The sequence below is a fragment of the Sapajus apella genome, unplaced genomic scaffold (assembly GCF_009761245.1).
Source record: "Sapajus apella isolate SASKATOON/1434 unplaced genomic scaffold, GSC_monkey_1.0 scaffold150, whole genome shotgun sequence".
Lineage (NCBI taxonomy): Eukaryota > Metazoa > Chordata > Mammalia > Primates > Cebidae > Sapajus > Sapajus apella.
The window spans coordinates 2,462,015-2,481,875 of record NW_022437090.1 but is presented as its reverse complement, the minus strand read 5'-3'; the positions used below and the strand labels follow the sequence as shown (position 1 = coordinate 2,481,875).

The 19,861-nt window shown below is 42.5% G+C and overlaps 1 protein-coding gene across 6 annotated transcripts in view; it reads right to left on the bottom strand.

The window, feature by feature from the left end:
• The window catches only part of MSRA (methionine sulfoxide reductase A), a 370,749-nt gene that overhangs the window by 115,386 nt on the left and 235,502 nt on the right, over nt 1-19,861 (bottom strand). For 5 of the 6 annotated variants that reach the window (XM_032265428.1, XM_032265430.1, XM_032265431.1 and 2 more), the window contains one exon: nt 12,202-12,306. The exons of the other annotated variant lie outside the window; for it this stretch is intronic. In XM_032265428.1, the coding sequence (XP_032121319.1) occupies nt 12,202-12,306 (105 nt within the window). The remainder of the gene's footprint in view (nt 1-12,201; nt 12,307-19,861) is intronic. 6 annotated transcript variants of the gene reach the window in all.

Sequence of the window (19,861 nt, the reverse complement as noted above, 5' to 3'; positions counted from 1 at the left end):
AGCTGAATTTATCAAATATTTTTCCTTTATGATTAGTACTTTTGTGTCTTGTTTAGGAAATGCTTCCAAAACCCAAGGTCGTGATGATATTATCTTACTTGAAGTTCCATACGTTTGCTTTGACATTTATGTCTTTAATCTACTTGGAATTGATTTTTGTGTAGGGTGTGAGGTAGAATCCAATTAGCTTTTTTCCTATAAGAAAATCATCTTATCACTATTGATTAAAAAGCCATTCTTTCCCCAGGACTATGAAATGCCAACAGTATCATTTGTCATACTTTGACATGAGTGGGTCTGTTTCTGAACTCTCTATTCATCTGTCCCTACATCAGATTCACAATGTCTTAATAGCTGTAGCTTTATAATGACTCGATATCTGGAAGAAGAAGTCCTCCCATCTTCTTGTTTTTATTAAAGTGTCTTTGCTTTTCTGGGACTTTTTGCACTTCCCTATAAACGTCGAGATTAGTTTTTAAGATTCACAAAAACAACAATAACAAAACTGTTGGGATCTCATTTGGATTTGCACTGAATTTATAAAACAATTTGGAGAGAACTGGAGTGTTTACCAACCATAAACAAGACCCAATATTAGATCTTCCAGCTGCCTAACTACTAAGCCAATGCCATGGTTTTTAAGATTTTTTGGTACACTTCAAGGTACAGATTCCTGGTAAATAAGTAAACCCTGAAATTCCTGTGGCTGAACACAGCAGAAGCCTCTTTCATAATCATGCAAAGCACAGTCAGTAAAAAGGAGATGGTAACAGTTCTGCTTCAGGAACTCTTCAGGGGCCTAGGCTGACAGAAGCTTCGCCACCTTCAATATGTTGCTTCAAAGGCTTCCTCTTGGCATTCGCATTCGGCAGGCAGACTGATATAGAGAGAAAAGTTCACAGATCATGCAGGAAGTTTTTTTGAGCCAGGTCTGAAACCAGCATATGTCACTTCTGCCACATTCCACTGGCCAGAACTCAGTCACATGGCTACTTCAAGGGAGAACAGGAATGTTGTCCAGCTGGGAAAAGGTAAATAGGTATCTAGTGGATTTTTCAATCAGTATACATTTATTTCTTTCCTTGACTTACTACATGAGCTAGGACTCCCAGGCCAAAGCTGATTAGACGTTGCGATGTCATTCTCTGTAGTTTCTCAATGGTTCATTATTAAATACAATGCTTGCTGTAGGCTTTTGCACATACTCTTTATCAGGTTAAGAAAGGCATCTTTTAAATGTGTTTTTAATCATTTATGAACACTTAATTGTATTCAATATTTTTATGCATCTATTTCAATAATCATATGTATATTTTTAAAATAACTGCTAAGGTGGTTAATTACATGGGTTAATACTGAAATGCTAAACGAAGCTTGTGTTCCTTGGAGGAATCTAAAATTGGTCATAACGTGTATTTTCTTATATACTATTAAATTCAGTTTGCTAATACTTTGCATAGGATTTCTGCAAATAAGGTAAGGTATCCACTAGTTACCTATTTGTATCATAAGTTAAGATTGTCCTTTAATTTTCTTTTCTTACATAGTTAAGTTTTGGTATCAAGATTATGCAAGGATCATAAGATGGACGGCATCTCTCTCTAATCTCTTGAAAACATTATGAAAAACTGCAATTATTTCTTTCTTAAATGTTGGTAGAACTCACGGATGAAGCCAGTGGTTTCTTTATTCAGTTTTATTAAACTATATTTTTAAAGAATTTATCTAACTGTTCAAATTTATTGGCATAAAGTTGCTTATCATATCCTCCTGGTATCTGCAAAATCTCCCACATCTGTAGTGAAATCCCATTTTTTATTCCTAATATTGTATATTTGTGCCTTTTCACTTTTTACTTGAACAACTTCCCAAAGCTTTATCAATTTTGTAGGCATCATGAAATACCGACTTTTGGCTTTTTTGATCTTCTGTTTGTTTGTGTCCTATTTCATTTCTTCCTGCTCTTCATTATTTCTTTATTTTATGCTGTTTGGGTTTAATTTGTTGCTGATTTTCTAAATTCTTGAAATGGATGCTTAGCTCAGCTTTTCTTTTCCAATATATGAATTGAGGCTCTATATTTCCCTCTGAGAACAGCTTTACTTATGCCCTATCAATTTTAACATATAATATTTTAATTACCACTTGATTCAAAGTATTTTCCAATTTTCATCATGATTTATCTTTGATAAATAAGATATTTAGATTTTTTTTTTTTTTTGAGACAAGGTCTTACTCTGTTGCCCAGGCTGGTTTGCAGTGGCACAATCATGGCTCACTGCCACCTCAACCTCCTGGGTGCATGCAGCCCTCCCATGCCAGCCTCCTGAGTAGCTGGGACCAGAGGCATGTGCCACTAGGCCCAGTTAATTTTTTAAATCTTTTTTAGAGACAGAGACCTCACTATGTTGCCCAGGCTGGTCCTGAAGTACTGGATTCAAGTGATCTTCCCACCTCGGCCTCCCAAAATGCTGCAATTACAGGCGTGAGCCATAAACGCCTGACCAGAAGTTTTTAAATTCTCTAACACAAGAGGATTTTTTCGATTCCTTTTTGCTATTCATATCTAGCATACTTGCATTATGGTAAGAGAAACAAAAGCTATACGATTTTAATCCATTTGAAACATACTGAGCATTTTACGGCCTGGAATACGTTCCACGTGTGATTGAGAAGAAGGTGCACCCCCAGGTGTGGGGAACAGTGTCTTATCAAGTCCGCTGGGTCAAGTGCTAGAATTGTGTCATCACTCCCTCTACGTCCTTAATAAGGCTCTCAAATCTCACATTTTCTGGGATTAACAAGTTTGCTCAAAATAAAGATATATCTAACGCTCTGCTTACCTGTCTGGGTTCCTGTGTTACCTTCTATTTTAACATGGTAATTCTCATAGTTCTGTCAGCTCTTTGATGTGATGCATTTAATATGGTTTTTTTTTCTTTTTTTGTATTTTATTCAACATTTGGAGTTGCTTTCAGCGGGCAATTTGGTCTGAATAACCCAGCTTCCCATTCCTGGAACCTAGAAATCCTGGTTCCTGCCAGCGTTATCAGCTCTGATTGTTCTCTGACCTAATTCAATACTCTTTTATGTAAAGTCTAGTAATTCTTCTGACTTTATTTCTTTTTATTGATTTCATACCACTTTAGCAATGTATTCAAATTCCAAATGACCTAACCATTACTATCTAGGATATGTGACACTCTTCCTGGCTAAAAGTTTTCAAAAGCCTAAATTATTTGAACTTCTTCATCTTGCAAATCCTTAATAGGATTATAAAATTGTAATGGACATCACAAGGAGTTCAAGATCAGCGGATAACGGGCTGCTGTTTCTGGTTGTAGTGGGGCATGTTTTCTGCTCTCTGATGCCACAGTGCAGCACTGTGGGGCCATGTGTCACCCATCAGAAAGGACACAAGGCTTGGAGGTTAGCCCTCAAGTCCAAATTCCATCTCTGTCAAACAATGCAATAAGTGGCTTATGCCAAATCACTCCCTTCTCTGGGCCTATTTGTTCATCTATAAAATGGGTCTAAGGTTCATAGGTGGTTTTAAGGATCACAGGGGAGCACGTACACATGAGCACTCAGCATCGTGCGTAGCCCAGGAAAGACCCAGTGAGAGTCTGTCACTCAGCACGCAGCCACCAAACCCTTGTGGCACTAGAAAGGAAAAATGCTAAATATAAGCTTTACAGTATTATATAACAGAGGGATTTAAAAGTACAAATAACACTTTTGCAAACGGCGAAGATACTATGAACACGTATGATAATGTTATACAAAGGAAAATGTGACTGAAAGAACAATTAATAAAAATATCAGTTAAATTCTTTGTTTCATTTTTCTCTGTTTCTGAATTCTTGAAAGAATGAAATCACTTTCAGAATTCATAATGCTGGGTTTGGGTCGTTTTTGCATTTTATATGTGTGCAGCTGTGCCTCCACTCTGAGTATGCACATCTGCTCATTAGCAATACAATATCATCCCCACTGTCTAATTATTTGCAGATGATAGAGTCCTTATATATGGTCTAAAAAAAGGATAGTCCTTCAAAACTGGTGACTTATTTTAAAAAACTAACTTCAAAGGGTCAGCACAAGGAAGTTCAGATATTACTGGCAAGTTCAAATATAAGAAAGACGGTATTTTACTGCCGAGTTGATGGGGAACAGAAGGAAAACAGGATTTGTCTGCGTTCAATGAATGTTTCCCGGTAGACAGCACAGGGGGCCTGCTTCTCCACAGCGCACCTGGAAAGAGGCTCGGGAGCCAACCTCCTGAACCCATCCCACCCAATTCTCTGGGACCACCTGGAAAAAACCTGCCCGGAGCACGGCTTCGTGGTGAGTGAGCACGTCTGGCAGGGGAGCCCATGTGGCCCAAGGACACCAAGTAGAGAAGAGTCCTTGGAGCTTCTCTAGTTCCAAGCACAGGCTGAGGAGCCCCACAGAATCTCCAGCTCATGGTAAGGCCGGGATGTGTGGCCCTGGGGCCCCAGCAAACCCAACAGCAGAGACGGTGCTGCCCATGGGAGCAAACCAGACCAAGCCTTCTGAGGACAACTGGGAGCCGTGCTGCAGGTGGAAAGGGGTGAAGAGGAGCTGATTGAGGATAAAGGGTGTGCACCAAGAATAGGAAGCCATCAGGGGTAATCAGAACATGAGCTGAGGAAAAATGATAGAGAACAAGCAGAGAAATACTGCGATTCACGAAGGAACAAGACAAACAAACAGCAGCTGGTAGAAGCGGCCCTTCCACAGGCAGCATGAGCGTGGCAGCTATTACAGAGTCGGCGCTTATTCCGCACCAGGCGCCACGCTCTGCGCTGCAGGCTCCACTCTGGGTGCGCCCCTACACTGAGGCGGCACAAAGTATTACGGATGCAGAAGCAGAGGTGTACTCGCTAGTTCAAAGAGAAAACATTTAACACAAAGCCCACCTTCTACAGGAGTCAGAGAATAAGCAATAAACAAGTCAACACACGATTCTACCCCATGATGAGAGTTAGGAAGAAAGGAGAGGACGATGGTACAGAAGTTCCTGGGTGTGAGGGCTGGGAGTGCTAGTTTAATTAGGGTAGGCAGGGAAGACCTCTCTGAGGATGACATCTTCAGCTGAGACCTAAAGGAGAAGGAGCCAGTCACATAGCTCTTGCTCTCCTCCATCCCGGAGCAAGAGACAGCAACATTTACTAAGCAGCCCTTAGGGACCAATCTTAGCGGTAGATGTTTTATAATCCTAATTTCATTTAATCCTGACTATAGCCCTATGAAGTAGGGATCACTATCTTTGCTTAGCAGAAGAGAAGCAATGAGGTTCCAAAGACGTGCAATCTTGCTTGATGTTGGTGGCAGACCAAGAGCTATGAACAGACTGAGCACTACCTGCAGGCTGCAAGGCAAGAAAGAGCTCAAGTTGTCTAGGAATGGAACAGATGAGGGACACAGTAACTGAAAGGCAGTGAGCATGGATGGGGCGGCGTCGGGGGAGAACAGCAGCGTGAACCAAGGTTGGAAAGGCAAGTGATCATCAGGTAATCCCAGGCCACACTGTAAAGAGTCTGGATCTCATCCCAAAGAAAATGGGCAACCAGCAAAGTGCTTTAAGCCAGAAGGGGCCACATCTGGTTTTGTGTTTTTAACAGGGCATTATGGAGCAGGGAATGAGAAAGGGTAAGACAGGTCAGTTAGGAGACGGCTGGAGGGCCCGGGTGGTCCAGTGGATAGAGAGAGAAATGAGACCTGTCCGCACAGCCATGACGTCTCTGACCGCACAGTCCATACTCTTAACAACAGGCTTCATTGAAGATGTTTTACTTAAGGAAACTCTGTAATTAAGGCTTTAAGAGGGATAACTGGGAGTTTATCACCAGCGTATATATGAGGCTGTGTTAGGATACAGGTTCAGCGGCTGTAGAGAAGGAGAAAAAGAAGCCTAAAATGAACCAAAATAGCAGTATTTAAACAAGAATTCTTGCCTAAAGATCCAGCCTGGAAGGGTGTCTCTGGCTCCTCAGTCTTATAGCTCTAGTATGACAAGGGTCAGGCTCCATCCCTGGCCTTCGTGACAGTCCACCACTTCAGCCACACATTAACTTGTGGGAAGGGAGGAAGTGGAAGAGAACACCCCTTCCTCTAAGGCCACAAACCCAGAAGCTGCAAGCTGTCACTTCTACTCAGGACCCCGTAGTCAGAATTTTGACATGTGGCCAACTTAGCTCTAAGGAGTCTGAGGGATTTTGTCTTTATGGGTGGCTGCACACCAGCTAAAGTTCTAAAATTACAGAGGTGGGGAACCCCCGATATTGGGGTCAAGCAGCAGTCTCAGCCAGAGGCCTCTGCAGAAAGGCCACTGCTCCCCAAGGAGTACACCGGAGCAGTTTCCAGGCCACTTCAAAGCACTGACCTTTGATATGAAGTCCTCTGGAAAGGCTTGGAGTTGCCACAAGAGGTCCACACATCCAACTGTGTATCAGGCATGATCTAGAACCTGGAGAATGCATCATGTGTACAATATTTCTGTTTTTTGGAAGTACATGACGTGTTAGTGGTGAATATAATAGGCAGGCAATTTAAAGTATAATTAAATCCATAGTAGCATTTTAATATATTTGCTTTTTAAAATATACTAAAGGCACAATTGTTATCTTTGGAGGATCCATAAAAATATATATCCCAGCTGGGCACAGTGACCATATCTGTCTTCCCAGCACTTTGGGAGGCTGAGGCAGGCGGATTGCTTGAACCCAGGAATTTGAGACCAGCCTGGGCAACATGGCAAAACCCTTCTCTACCAAAAATACAAAAATAAGCTGGGCATGGTGGCATGTGCCTGTCGTCCCCGCTACTCGGGAGGCTGAGGTGGGAGGATGGCTTGAGCTTGGGAGGCAGAGGTTACAGTAAGCTGAGATGTGGCACTGCACTCCAGCCTAGGCGATGGAGCAAGACCATGTCTCAACAAAACAAAACAAAACAAACAAAAATTTGCATCCTTAAAAGAGGTCCACCTAGTTGGGAAGCTTGGATTCCTCTAGAGTAGGGAAAAGAAAATAGGCCTGAGCTTTAGGCAGAGCTGCATCCAAATACTGCCACCAACATCAAGTGAGACTGCGAGTCTTTTGAACCTCATTGCTTCTCTTCTGCTAAGCAAAGACAGTGATCCCTACTTCATAGGGTTGTGGTCAGGATTAAATGAAATTAGGATTTTAAGACTGGTCCCTAAGAGGTGCTTAGTAAATGCTCTCCCTTGCTCCAGGACTGAGGAGAGCAAGATGGGTTGCAATTGAGAAGTCAGACTTGGTGGGTGAATTCACACAAAACTGCAGACTCTCTGCCTTTTATACCTGTAGCGTGGCCCGAGGCACCCAGTTTCAGTTTGTGCCCTGTATCCGCTGCAGGACTAGGAGGTCTGACTTTTGTTTTTCATGCACAGGCCAAACTAGTTAGGAGAATACAGACCAGGCATGAAATGCTGGGACCTGAGCCAGTTCTTTTGATTACTGTGTCAGTAGCAACCTTAAGGAGGCTTTTAAGCAAGGATCCACCAGCCTCGCCACCACTGTCAGCACCAGCAGGTCCCAGAAGACAACATAAACAATGCTGAACTCTTTCCAACCAACACAAGAGACACAAGAATCTCTGTGGGTAGAAAACCCACACTTTAGTAGGTGGAGGGTAAATACTTTCCCAGAGAAAGAATCAAGGGCAACACGGATGTAAGAATAAATGTAAAATTAAAATCTGACGGAATTATATTGTTGTGCTGAGAAAGACATAACAACAATACCTGGCACTGGGATGGTACCTTACCATTTTCATACTATTTTATTTAATTCTTATATCAGCCCATCAAGTCAGCAGTATAGGCATTCATTCATTTCTATCCCTTTCTTTGTAGATGAGAAAAATGAAGGCTCAGGTTGGGTAAGACACTTCTCCGGGTAGAAACTGAAAAGGTATTGACCTTTGATGTGAAGATGTGCTCAGGAGACATCTCCTTGGCCAAAGTCATGTGGTTGGGAAGCGGCCAGATTAGGCATCAGAACCCAAATCTCCTAAATCTCAGGCTCCCACCATGTCGTCTAGAGACGGTGGGAGTCTGGGTACCCCATGGCTAGGAATGTGCATGTGCCAGTCTATCCTCAGAACCCTAAAGGAACTGTCTTCGTCCCATCAGCAAGAAAGAAGGCCGGAATAGAACCTATTGACTGAAACAGTGGGATTGAAATGTTTCAGCAAATGCAGAGGTTCTGGGGTAACTGGTAAATTAAGTTACTGGCCACATGAGTAATGCTGCTAGCATGTCTGTCACTCCTCCTTAGGCTCATCCATGGAGCGGCATCGTCATCAGACTCACTGAATAATGGCTGTGGAATAACAGATCTCATGCCTCACCTATACCTTACAAAGCCTGCACCTTCCAATCTCTCACTAACCAGCTTCGCTCCCTTCAAAATGACAGGCTATGTATGGGAACTCCATCTAGTCCATTAGAGCAGATACTGTGAGAGCTGCTTCAGTACCTTGAAGGAGAAAGAACATGCTGAGTGTTCTCTGTTTAGCCTATGCCATGAAGATCTGATTTCACTGAAAGGGGACTCGAAGCTTAAATTCTTGCTGTTTCTACCAGAGTAAGATCATTGACATCAGCAAGAATCTCCATGTTTGCAAATATTACTGGTTCTCCCAAAAAATCCTATGAGTTATAACTAAAAAATTTAAGTGGCCCCTTCAAGTACTTAACCACTTTACAAAAAGATAATAAAATCTTTCAACATGCTAATTAAAATTCATTCCTCCCGAGTCATATTGCCATGGAGAATCATGTTTCCCGGGCACATCTTCACAGCAAAGGTCAATGCCTTTTCAACTTCTACTCAAGTTTTGGCTTTTTGTTGATCAGTAGTTTCGGCACAGACAAGAGCATTGCTCAAGTAGTTTTAGTAATCACTTACTTTTGTTTCTGAAAAGAACCTGGAATGGGTTACTGCCTCACAGATTAGAGTCATCGCCAAATCCAAAATGCCACTCTCTTTAAAAATGTCCATTTTCATAGTAAGAACAGTCAGTCTTACACATCTTCACCACCCTCGTCTTCTCTAGTGGTGGCTTTCTTTTGAAGACCAACTTTTACTGTGAAACATGACAAGTTTCCATGTGACCTCAAGTAGAGACTTAAGCAGCTGTGTTCGGATGTGGTGAATGAGTGACAGCCAAGTTCATTTGTAGCCTGGCTGTCCCCTGCCTCAGGCCCATCCTTCAAGGAGCAGGCTTCAAATTCTGACCTTGGAAAAATGACACTTGACATGTGTCCTTGTTTTAGACCTTCGGGGTTCCCCGGGGATATCAACTCCATTGATACCAGAGTTATCCTGAACATATGTGTTGGTTATTGTTTATTTTTTGCTTTTAATGTTTCAGTGCTAACATGTACTTGTTTTAATGATTTCATGTTAACATTTTAGTCTGTGGTTTTGTGTGCATTTATCTGTATGCTCATTTGATCTCAGCATATTGGAATTAACTATTGCCTTCCAGTAGGAATGCATTTTCCACGTACATTAACCAAGAGGCTGGATACTCCTGCATATCCCAGATGCCTTAGTGATTTAGCATACCTGGTGACCGGGTGCAGTGGCTCATGCCTGTAATCCCAGCACTTTGGGAAGCCAAGGTGGGCGGATCACTTGGGGTCTGGAGTTCAAGACCAGCCTGGCCAACATGGTAAAATCCCAACTCTAATAAAAATATGAAAAATTACCAAGGCATGGTGATGTGCACCTGTAATCCCAGCAATTTGGGAGGCTGAGGCATTGCTTGAACCTGGGAGGTGGAGGCTGCAGTGAGCCAAGATTGAACCACTGCACTCCAGCTTGAGTGAAAAAAAAAAAAAGGAAAAATAAATTAAAAACAAAAACAAAAAATAAAAGGGCACCTGGCAAATAAAATGAGCATAAGACTGTTTGGACTGAATGGGTGGATTAGTAAGGATTGTTATTACTGCTGTATGTAATAGAAACTAACAAACTAGTTTAAGAAAAACAAAGCTAGGGGAGTAGAGGCTCCTGATGGAGGATCTTTCCCCCCTCCCTTAACTAACCAACATCACCTGCCTTTCCTTACCTCTTCCTCATCTCCAGGGAGGCCACTGACCTGCAGAAGGAGATGGTCCATAAGAGAGGCAGAAGCATGGGGGCCAGAGATTGGAGGGGTCCTGGGACAGTCAAGGTTGCCCTGGAGTGGTTGATGAGTGGTTCTCCAAATTTAGTGGGGGAGACTGGATCACAGTACAACCTTAGGCACACTTGCCTTGCTTTGGTCTTTATATTGCCACTTATGATGGGAAGATCTGGAAAATCTTCTTTTTTAACTCTAGAGACACCACCATTACAAAGACAGAGCCCATGGAAGGCCAACTGATGAATGGAGAGGTGACTTCTCCTAGCCCAAACCCTCATCACAGCAGTATTCCCCCTGAGGTTCAGGGGCCAGTATTAGCAAGTTAATTAATCAATGAAGATGTGATAAAACGTGAGCATTTAAGAGAGGTATGGAGAGAGAAGCTGAAGACAGACTTGGCCTTCTTTATAATTCTGCCAAGCCTAAGCCTAAGGAGATTGCACCAGGACATGGCATTATGGGTGGCCAGGTTAAAGGCCATAGACCTGACCTATCACCTACATGACTTCGGGTCTTGCCTGGGCCTCTGATACGTGTCTTCACTGATGATTGTGGAGCTCTTAGCATCTTCCTCTGACCCTTGGCTTTGACAGTCAAATGGCTGAATGTCTGTCCCATCAGGATTGATGACTTACCAGAATGAGCAACTGGCTGTCACCACCCTGATTTATGATCCTCACCAGCAGAGTTTCCTGCAGAACCAAAGCTGTCCAGGCCTGCAGACCTGCCTTCCCACATGATGTGATGTCCCATATCCCCAGCTAGGATGACACGTGAACCTCTGATTAGACTGCTCTTTCCCCACCCTGCCTCATACCTCATCCCTCTTCCACCAGGTACCCATTCCCCCATATCAAGCCAGACTTTGCTGTCACGGAAATCCTGTCCCTGGCCTCCTTCCTAGGCCCAGACTTCTAGGTCGCCAACTTCCCCGACAGATCTGCCTGGACCCCGGACCTGCCTCACCCTGCTCAAGTTTGTCACTTGGCTGCTCTTGCCTCACCTCTGACCTTTGCCCTCTGGCAGATCACCCTGGAATGGGATAGTTCTTAGAACCAGCACTCAGGACCCACCAACCTCTGTGCTCCTGCGGGCATACTAAGATTCCACCATGAAGCACAATATACATTTGGAGAAAAACTTCACTCATCAAGAAATAACCAACACCCATATCCACTACACAAAAATCTAACACCAAAGGGAAAATGCTTTTGTGAAATAGACTGATTGCCAAATGAACAGGGTTTGTGAAAAATCACAACTATTACATAAGACTTTTTAGTTCATAAGCTGCATAATATCAGATCATCACACTGGCAAAGCAGGGCCTGTAAGGCTGTTAGGATGATCTGGAAATTGCTTTATTATTGAATATTACAATGATATTTGCCAACATGGAATATTTTGCTTGTGTGTGCATTCAAATAAAATTTCCAGCCACCATTGTTTATAGCCCAAATATATTAATATCTCCACATAACAAATTCCAAAGAGGACAAATGAAATATTTAAATGAGCAAGCTTTGTGGACCTACTGAATACTGCATTTTATCTTTATGTTCTTCTTTATCACCCACAGGCATTAAAAAAAAAAAAATCAAACCTGATAACGTCAAAAGACGAGAAAGGCTAAACTCAGAGAAATAAAGAAACCATAAATCAGGAAAACTTTGGAGCTGCTGGAAAGACACTTTAATTTTGTAGACAAAAGACTGCATTAAGGAGGAATAATGCAATAATCAAAGGTGAACGGATCGCTATTGTCTAGCGTCTTCCTCTGTGGGAATTTTCCCACCCCTGACAGCTGTAAGGGGGGCATGGGCGCCGAATGTGGCTGTGCCTTTATTCTCTCACCCTTTTTCTCCCCAGCCCCTCCTCTCCTCCATCAATAAATGTCTGCAATCATATTCTTGAGCTCCTGTGTGATTTCAAGGTTCATCTCTTCCATGCAGCTCAAACACTAATTATCCCAGCTGTAATTAGTAAGATAATTAAATACTGGCTCACTCATCACTCTACCTTGGGTCGGGTTGTGATTCTCCCAGAAGACCTTGAGCAGTTCCTCAAAACTGATGTGTTCTGGCTGGTACACAACTCGGACGACTTCTGCATGGCCAGTTTTTTCTTGGAAGAAACAGAATGTACAACCGAAATTTACCGACAACATCAATTTATTGCAAGTTATTTGTTCACAAAAAAAACAAAACACAAAAGCTGCAACTCTTCCCTCTGAATAAAGAATGGAAGCATGATTAGACTTTAGCTACCCGTCTCTCTCAAGGCTCTGTCATTGGTTCTTTTTCCAAAAAGCATACAGTCCTCCTCTAGTGAGCTTGCTGCGATGATGATTTTGACACTGTGCTCTAATAAATTGTTTTAAGTTCATGAAAAAGCAAATGTGGGCTTTCAGGCTTCTATGCTCACTCTTAGGGAATCTTATGGATCCACCCTGATACAGCGTCCAAGATTTGAAACTCTGCAAAGGGAAAGAGGCAGTTTATTTTTATCATCACTCCATGCTATATGTAGTGAGCTCAGCTGTACCGCACTGAGATGGTGCCAGTGAGAGAAACCTGGAAAAAACAGGCTGATCACTCATTCACATGAGATCAGTGAGTTAATGAAGGGACATACTTGCTGTGCTGTTAACAGTGGGACAAGGGTCAGATTTAAATACCCAGTAGGGTGGTAAGTGTTTTCTCAGCCTAATTCGTCTCTGTAGTAAACAATGATTGTGGCATATGTCTCCGTGCAGGATCCTCTGTAAGTAGGCCTGTTCTCAGTGGTGGTCCTGAGGGTTTGGTGGATCACGGGTGGGTATTTGGAGTACTGCTTGTTCCTATGGAATCCATGTCCTTCCTTATTTTACAGTCTTAGAACATGGCAAATAAAAGATCCCTCCATACTAAGATCACTTGGCTATATAAATTTGGTTTCTGTTTTCAGTCACCATATGTGTAGTAAAGAACTTGGCCAGCCAGGTGCAGCGGCTCATGCCTGTAATTCCAGCACTTTGGGAGGCCAAGGTGGGTGGATCACCTGAGGTCAGGAGTTCGAGACCAGCCTGACCAACCTGGTGAAACCCTGTCTCTACTAAACAAAAAATTAGCCAGGCATGGTGGCAAATGCCTATAATCCCAGCTACTTGAGAGGCTGAGGCAGGAGAATCACTTGAACCCGAGAGTCGGAAGTTGCAGTGAGCTGAGATTGTACCATTGCACTGCAGCCTGGGCAACAAGAGTGAAACTCCGTCTCAACAACAACAACAAAAAAGAATTTGGCCTTGCCCAAAGAGAGGTCTGGCCCTTAGTCCTCAGCTTCTGGAATATAATCTTTATCATACTTAGTGCTGGGCACACTGGGTCTCAGGATGGAACAAACTATATCCAATTGTCTTAGGGTGAGAGTTGGTCATGCTACAAAGACCAACCACATGAATTAGGACAGAGGCTTTGGATCATGTGGTATCAGAACACCTGAACACCAAGTTCAACCATGTAGGCAATCAATCAATCAATCAATCAATCATGCCTACACAACGAAGTCACAATGAAAACTCTGGACACTGAAGCTCAGGCAAGCGTCTCTGGTTGGCAGTATTTTGCACATTGTTACACATAAATACCAAGAAGTCAGCACATCCTGACTGCAGGAGAGAAGAGAACAGAAGCATTTGGAGCCCTTCCAGCCTCCACCTGATGCCTCTCTTTAGCTAATTGTGAGCTGCATCCTTTCCCTACAAGACACTGTAACCATGCGTATAACAGCATTCAGTGGGTGCTGCGAGTCCTCCTAGCAAATTATAGAACATGAAGGTGGTTTTGAATCTACAAAACTGTCTTCCAATACATTGGTTATCTCACTAATTCTCACAACTGTCCAATGGTGCAGGTAGGAAAAGTAGGAATCCCCATTTTACAAACTGAAAAACTATTACACAAATAAGTTGGATATGCCCAAGGTCACACAGCTCGTGAATTTCTGGGCCCTAACCTGAAAAAAGAAAACATACCTTCTGACTTCTGGTCCAGGGCTCTATCCAATACATCAGTGGAAAGAGCACACACAAGGTGAACATATGGAACATGAATCCAGAAAATAAATCTATTCATTGTCTTTAATTTGCTCATTTTGTTAGTATTTAAATTTCCTTCTGACTGTAGAAACAATATTTACAGATGATACTGAAGCTTAGAGAATGTGAGGAAGTATAAAAAAGAAAATACGGGCCAGGCACAGTGGCTCACACTTGTAATCCCAGCACTTTGGGAGGCCGCGGCAGGTGGGTCGCCTGTGGTCGGGAGTTCAAGACCAGCCTGGCCAAAATAGTGAAACCTCATGTCCACTAAAAATACACTGCATTCATTATAGCATGTTTTCTTTCCTCTCTTACCAATATATTGGGAACATTTTCCCATGTCACTAAAACTTTTAGAAAACACCATTTAAAATGAATACCTAACTCTCCATCAGATGATTGTCCAGCTACTAATTCAATCATTCCTTGTCATCGGACAATTAGACTTAAAACATATTTTTATCCATAAATGTCGATATTTTTCCATGCTTCTGAGGCTGCCTCAAGCCTTATTTATATAAGCGGAATTTCTAAATCAATGTTTCTAAACATTTTAAAATTTCTTGGTGTCTAGTTCCAAACTGCTTTTCAGTGAGGTTGACCCAGTTTTATCTTCCCATTGGCATCATTTTTGAGGGCCAGTCTCAGTCACCATTACAATGTTTTTAATCTTTAGCAATTCATAGCTGGAAGACAGTACTCTGTGGTTTTATTTAGGATGAATGTGATTATTAGTGAGGGAAAAATAGATTTCATGGTTATTAGCAATTTTAATTTCTTCTTTGCTCTAATTGGCATCATGTCCTTTTTATACTGGTTATTAATTATTATATTAATATTTTATTAATTGGCTAGTCCATATAATTTTAATTCAAATACTATAGTCATTCAAGTTAGCATCCAAACAAACCTTACACTAAAAGATATTTAAAAAATGACAGTGGAGAATTTGGGAAGAAGATGCAATAAGTACAATAAACATATGATTGTAAAACCACTTTTGCTCTAGTTTAACATATTATTTTGTAATTTGAAATGTTTAAATAAGTGATTGAACTATATAAGCATTAAAACTCTCCGAATATTAAAAATGATAATGTTATCAACATGACAGATATATTTGGCATGAAAAATGTTGAAACCACACTAAAATATAAGCAAAAGATGTAAACAGGCAATTCACATAGGAAGAAATACATGTAAAATGAGACATGCAAAATACCAACATTTTTAGTGATCAAAATGAAAGTAAATAAATGCATATTAAAACATTAACATATTATCTCTTATTTATTACATTTAATGTAACTGCTTAGAAGCATCTTAGTACTGTTGAGGATACAATGAAATGGTGCCCTTACTTGGCTAGAGACAGGGTAAAATCACTAAATCTGTTTTGAAAGCCCATGGGCATACGTAGCAAGAGCCACAAAGATGCTCATTCACTTTGATTAAGTGATCCAGGAAATCCATCTCAAAGGTATAGCCTCAAATAATAGAACAGACACATACATGCACAAAAAATTTACTCTATCATTATTACAACAGTAGAATACTGTAAGAAATACACAAGCCAAACAAAGGGAAACAAATATGCTATACTCATAAGATGAAGTTTCATAGAACCATTAAAATACCACACGCTTCACTATCCTACACATAGTGAAAGCTGTTACTTTCCTATTTGGTGAACAACAACAATATGGTAGCCACTTATCTACCTGATACCATTTAGTGCCCATAATTTTTTCCCTATTTTGATAAAATACACATAACATAAAATTTACCATCATAATAATTTTTAGGTGTGCAGTTCAATAGTATTAAGTACATTCACAATATTGTGCAATCATCGCTATCATCCATCTCCATAACTCTTTTCATCTTGCAAAAGTGATATTCTGTACCCGTTAAACTAACCATTCTCCATCCCCCTGGACCCTGGCAACTCCTTTCTACTTTCTTGTCTCTATGGAGTTGACTTCTCTAGGGACCTCCTACAAGTGGCAATATACAGTATTTCTCTTTTTGTGACTGTCTTATTTAACTTGGCATAATGTCCTCAAGTTTTACCTATGTTGTAGCATGTGTCTGAATTTTCCTCCTCTTTAGGGCTGAACAATATTCCATTGTGTGTATTTTGTGTTTATCCATTTATCCATCAACGAACACTTGGACTGTCTCTACCTTTTTGCCACTGCAAATAATGCTGCTGTGAACACGGGCATACAAACATTGCTCACAATGATTTTGCAAGAGAGATATGGTCCCCATTAAACAGATGAGGGGATCGAGGTTTCCCTACAAGTTTTTTCACACAACACTGAACAGTAAGAAAGTAGGAGGATTCAGTCATAAGCCAACCAGGTTTCAACTAGAGATGAAGCTCAACCTCCCACTATGACCTGAGCTTCTGAATGGAGAACCCTGAAGCCACAAAGTGATGACAAGTCTCACAAAGGCTGTGGCCCAGATAAGAAATCACAGCTGTGCTGTAATTGACACTGAGGCTCTCAAGAATATTTTATGGGATTAGGCTCTTCTTTCATGACAGCAATATAGGGTCAGGAAAGATTTCCACTCGCCAGCAAACACTTTCAGATATAATCTGCCACTGACATTATTTGTGGAAAGGTTTAAAGAAGCTTGGTTGTTTAAAAGAAACTACTACCATTCAAATTCAAGATTCATTTGCCTTGACAAACAGCACAGCAATGCCCCTGCCAAACTCACCTTTAAGTTTCTTTACTTTATTTCTCTAAAGTAAAAGAACCTGTGTAAAAATACACAGTGCAAATGATCAAAAGGATTAAGGGACTCAGAACCACTTACAGAAATGCCCACACTTTACAGGAACCAGCCAACGTGCTAGGCTAATTTCATTCCAGAGACCAATCTGCAAATACTTCATTGTGCTTCCAGAGATAAAAGGCCATATTTTAAAAATACTTCAAGCTGTGTCTTCACATAACATCGTGCAAATAGCATGATAGATGTGATGTGCAAACATGCTTGTTAACAACTCACAGCAGCATTAGAGGGGCTTTAACATTGTTGTTCAAAAATATTTTGAAAGAAAAAATAAAAAGGATGACATGCTCTCTAAGCATCTCCCTCTAATGCCTTACCCCACAGCCCCAGAGGAAGATGAAGGAATGCAGAGGGGTCGATTAAAGGCAGCCATTCCTTCCGAGATGAAGCATCCAATCTAAGAAGAGACATAGAGCATGACCTGGGGCCAGGAAAAGCAGGCATTCTGGTCATCTAGCTACATGGAAGCTATGTCATCCATGGAACCAGGTGCCTTTAAAGAGAACTCCAAGGTAAGTCAACCAATGCTTACAGTCCTCCTGCACAACTTCCTACCCACGGAGAAAATGTCACCTTTGATTCTTCCAGGGTAGGGTAATTAGATTTTGCTTCTGCTGGGCTGTTGGGACAAGAACAAGAGAGCAGGAAGCTGGCCCACCCAGCAGATGAGAACAGGAGAGAGCGCCGGTGAGCTGTGGTGAGATGCCAGCAGGTAGTGACGACGAGCCAGATAGTCGGGGCTGGCCTCCTGGCTCTGCCACTGGGCAGCCGCATGACCTTGGCAGGGTCTGGGACAGGAAGCAAAGCTGGTCCATACCACAGATCCCTGGCACATGAGCCATGCCTTTCCTCAGGACCCATACCCATGCTGGGGGGCCTTTATCCACCTAACCACTCTATGTACAGTTTCTTCACCTGAAAACTGGGAATTAGTGCCTGACACATGGGCCATAAGTCTCTACATCTTATTCTCAGTTGTATTATCATAATTATTCTCTCATCAGCCATGATGACATGGGGGAAAGACCGGAATAGAAGTCACAAGAAGTAGCTTAAACCATCGTTCGATCATGTAGTTTAATATCTTTTTGATTGTGATCCTGGGTGTCCTACTTTTTCAGATGGGAATAAAATATCTCTGTGACAAAATAAAGATGAAATGAGGTCATCTGTGGGAAAGTATCTGGGAAGGGGAAAGCTCTCCATACACAAACATAAGTTTCTATTATTATTGTTATTAACCTTTTGTGTTTCCTTGCAAAGAATGCCTGCCCCGTCAGGACTTAACTCTAGGAGAAAACACTTGATATAAGAAGATCTCCTTCTAATCAAACTAAATTTTATCTCTGTAAGTGTCTGAACTCCAATTCATTCTTTCATTCACTGTAGAAGTCTCAGTTGTGTACACTGCTGGTCTGGGGAATGAGCTTCCTCTGTGGGAGACTGTAGCTCAGCCTTCATCCACACTCCAGAAAGGTCCAGCTTCTCACTCTTTTGATGAAGTGGCAAAAGGGAAAAATCGCATTTCTTAAATGCGATTACCCAGTTTAGAATCAGAAGCTTTCTAACTCTTATTTCTTTTCTAGTTTCTTATTAAGCCAGGTTTAATGAGTAAGTATTTAATCCAGGCAGAAAGACACCTCTGGAAGTAGGGCTCCAGGAGCAGGAGCAGGGGCTGGAATCTTGCCTCCCTGGACAGGCTATTTCCCATGGTGCCCTGTCAATGATTTCCTCAGACAAGAATCTTTGTCCACCAGAGTCCATGAACCTGGGAGAGGGCAGAGGCACCAGGGCTGAGCTGGAGGAGAGGCTCCCACTGCTGCCTGGGCTGCAGATCCAGTGCACAAGGCCACGTCTCCGGGGTGTGCCAAATGACCCCAGGCCGGGACAGGCTGCCAGCCATCATGAAACTAGCATGTGTGCAAGTCAGACTGGAGTTGAGAATGACACCCCAAGTTCTCCACAGAAATAGTGGCACTTCCCCAGCAGGGAGGCAGGTCTCATGTAGAGATTTAGGAGGGAGGCCGAGCAGAGCCATCTGCACCAAGAGCAGCTCGAGCCTGCGTGGGGTCCCAGGGAGGGCTCATCTAGATGAACCAGGGAGGCCTCCAAGGGTGACCGGGCCAGCATCCCAGACCCACATGTGGATACCCAGGTCCCTGTGTGAGAAGGAAAGAGTAAGAGTGAGAGCAGAGCCTGTGCCTTCTGGAGATGCTTGGTGGGGAGAAGGAGGAAAAAATGAGAGAGGCAGTGCAGTGTGATGGGTCCCCCAGCAGCTTCCTTAAAGGTGTGTGTCTACTGCTTGAGCCCTGAAGGCCAAGTAGAGCCAAGGCCATGGTGCCCAGCTGAGGAGCAGGCGTTCCTGAGAGCCCAATGCCCCAGAACATATATCTGAGAACCTAGCAAGACTAGCAGTCTCATGGCCCAAACACAGTAGGCGAAGAGCGAAGAAATTAGCTTAAAGGCAGTTTAGAGATGGGAACAGCACAGATCTCTAGAGCCGTCCTGCCCCCCAGCAGTGCCCAGCATGTAAATCCTAATAAACTCATCTATTGCCAAGTTGGACTTGCCCAAGACATTCTTTGGTCTCTCGGCTCCCTCCAAAGTTGGGGGAAGGTTTTTCTATTCAATCCAGGTTTTTCTCATGCCAGAGACAGAAATGAGGCCCACAGCCTCCCAGTCCCAATGCTCAGGGCTCCAGGACTCTCTGTGCTGCCGTGGGGAGGGTTAGGGGAGGACACACACCTGGTGCCCCAGAAAACTGCATAGCCCAGTGGGTGCCCCTCTTAT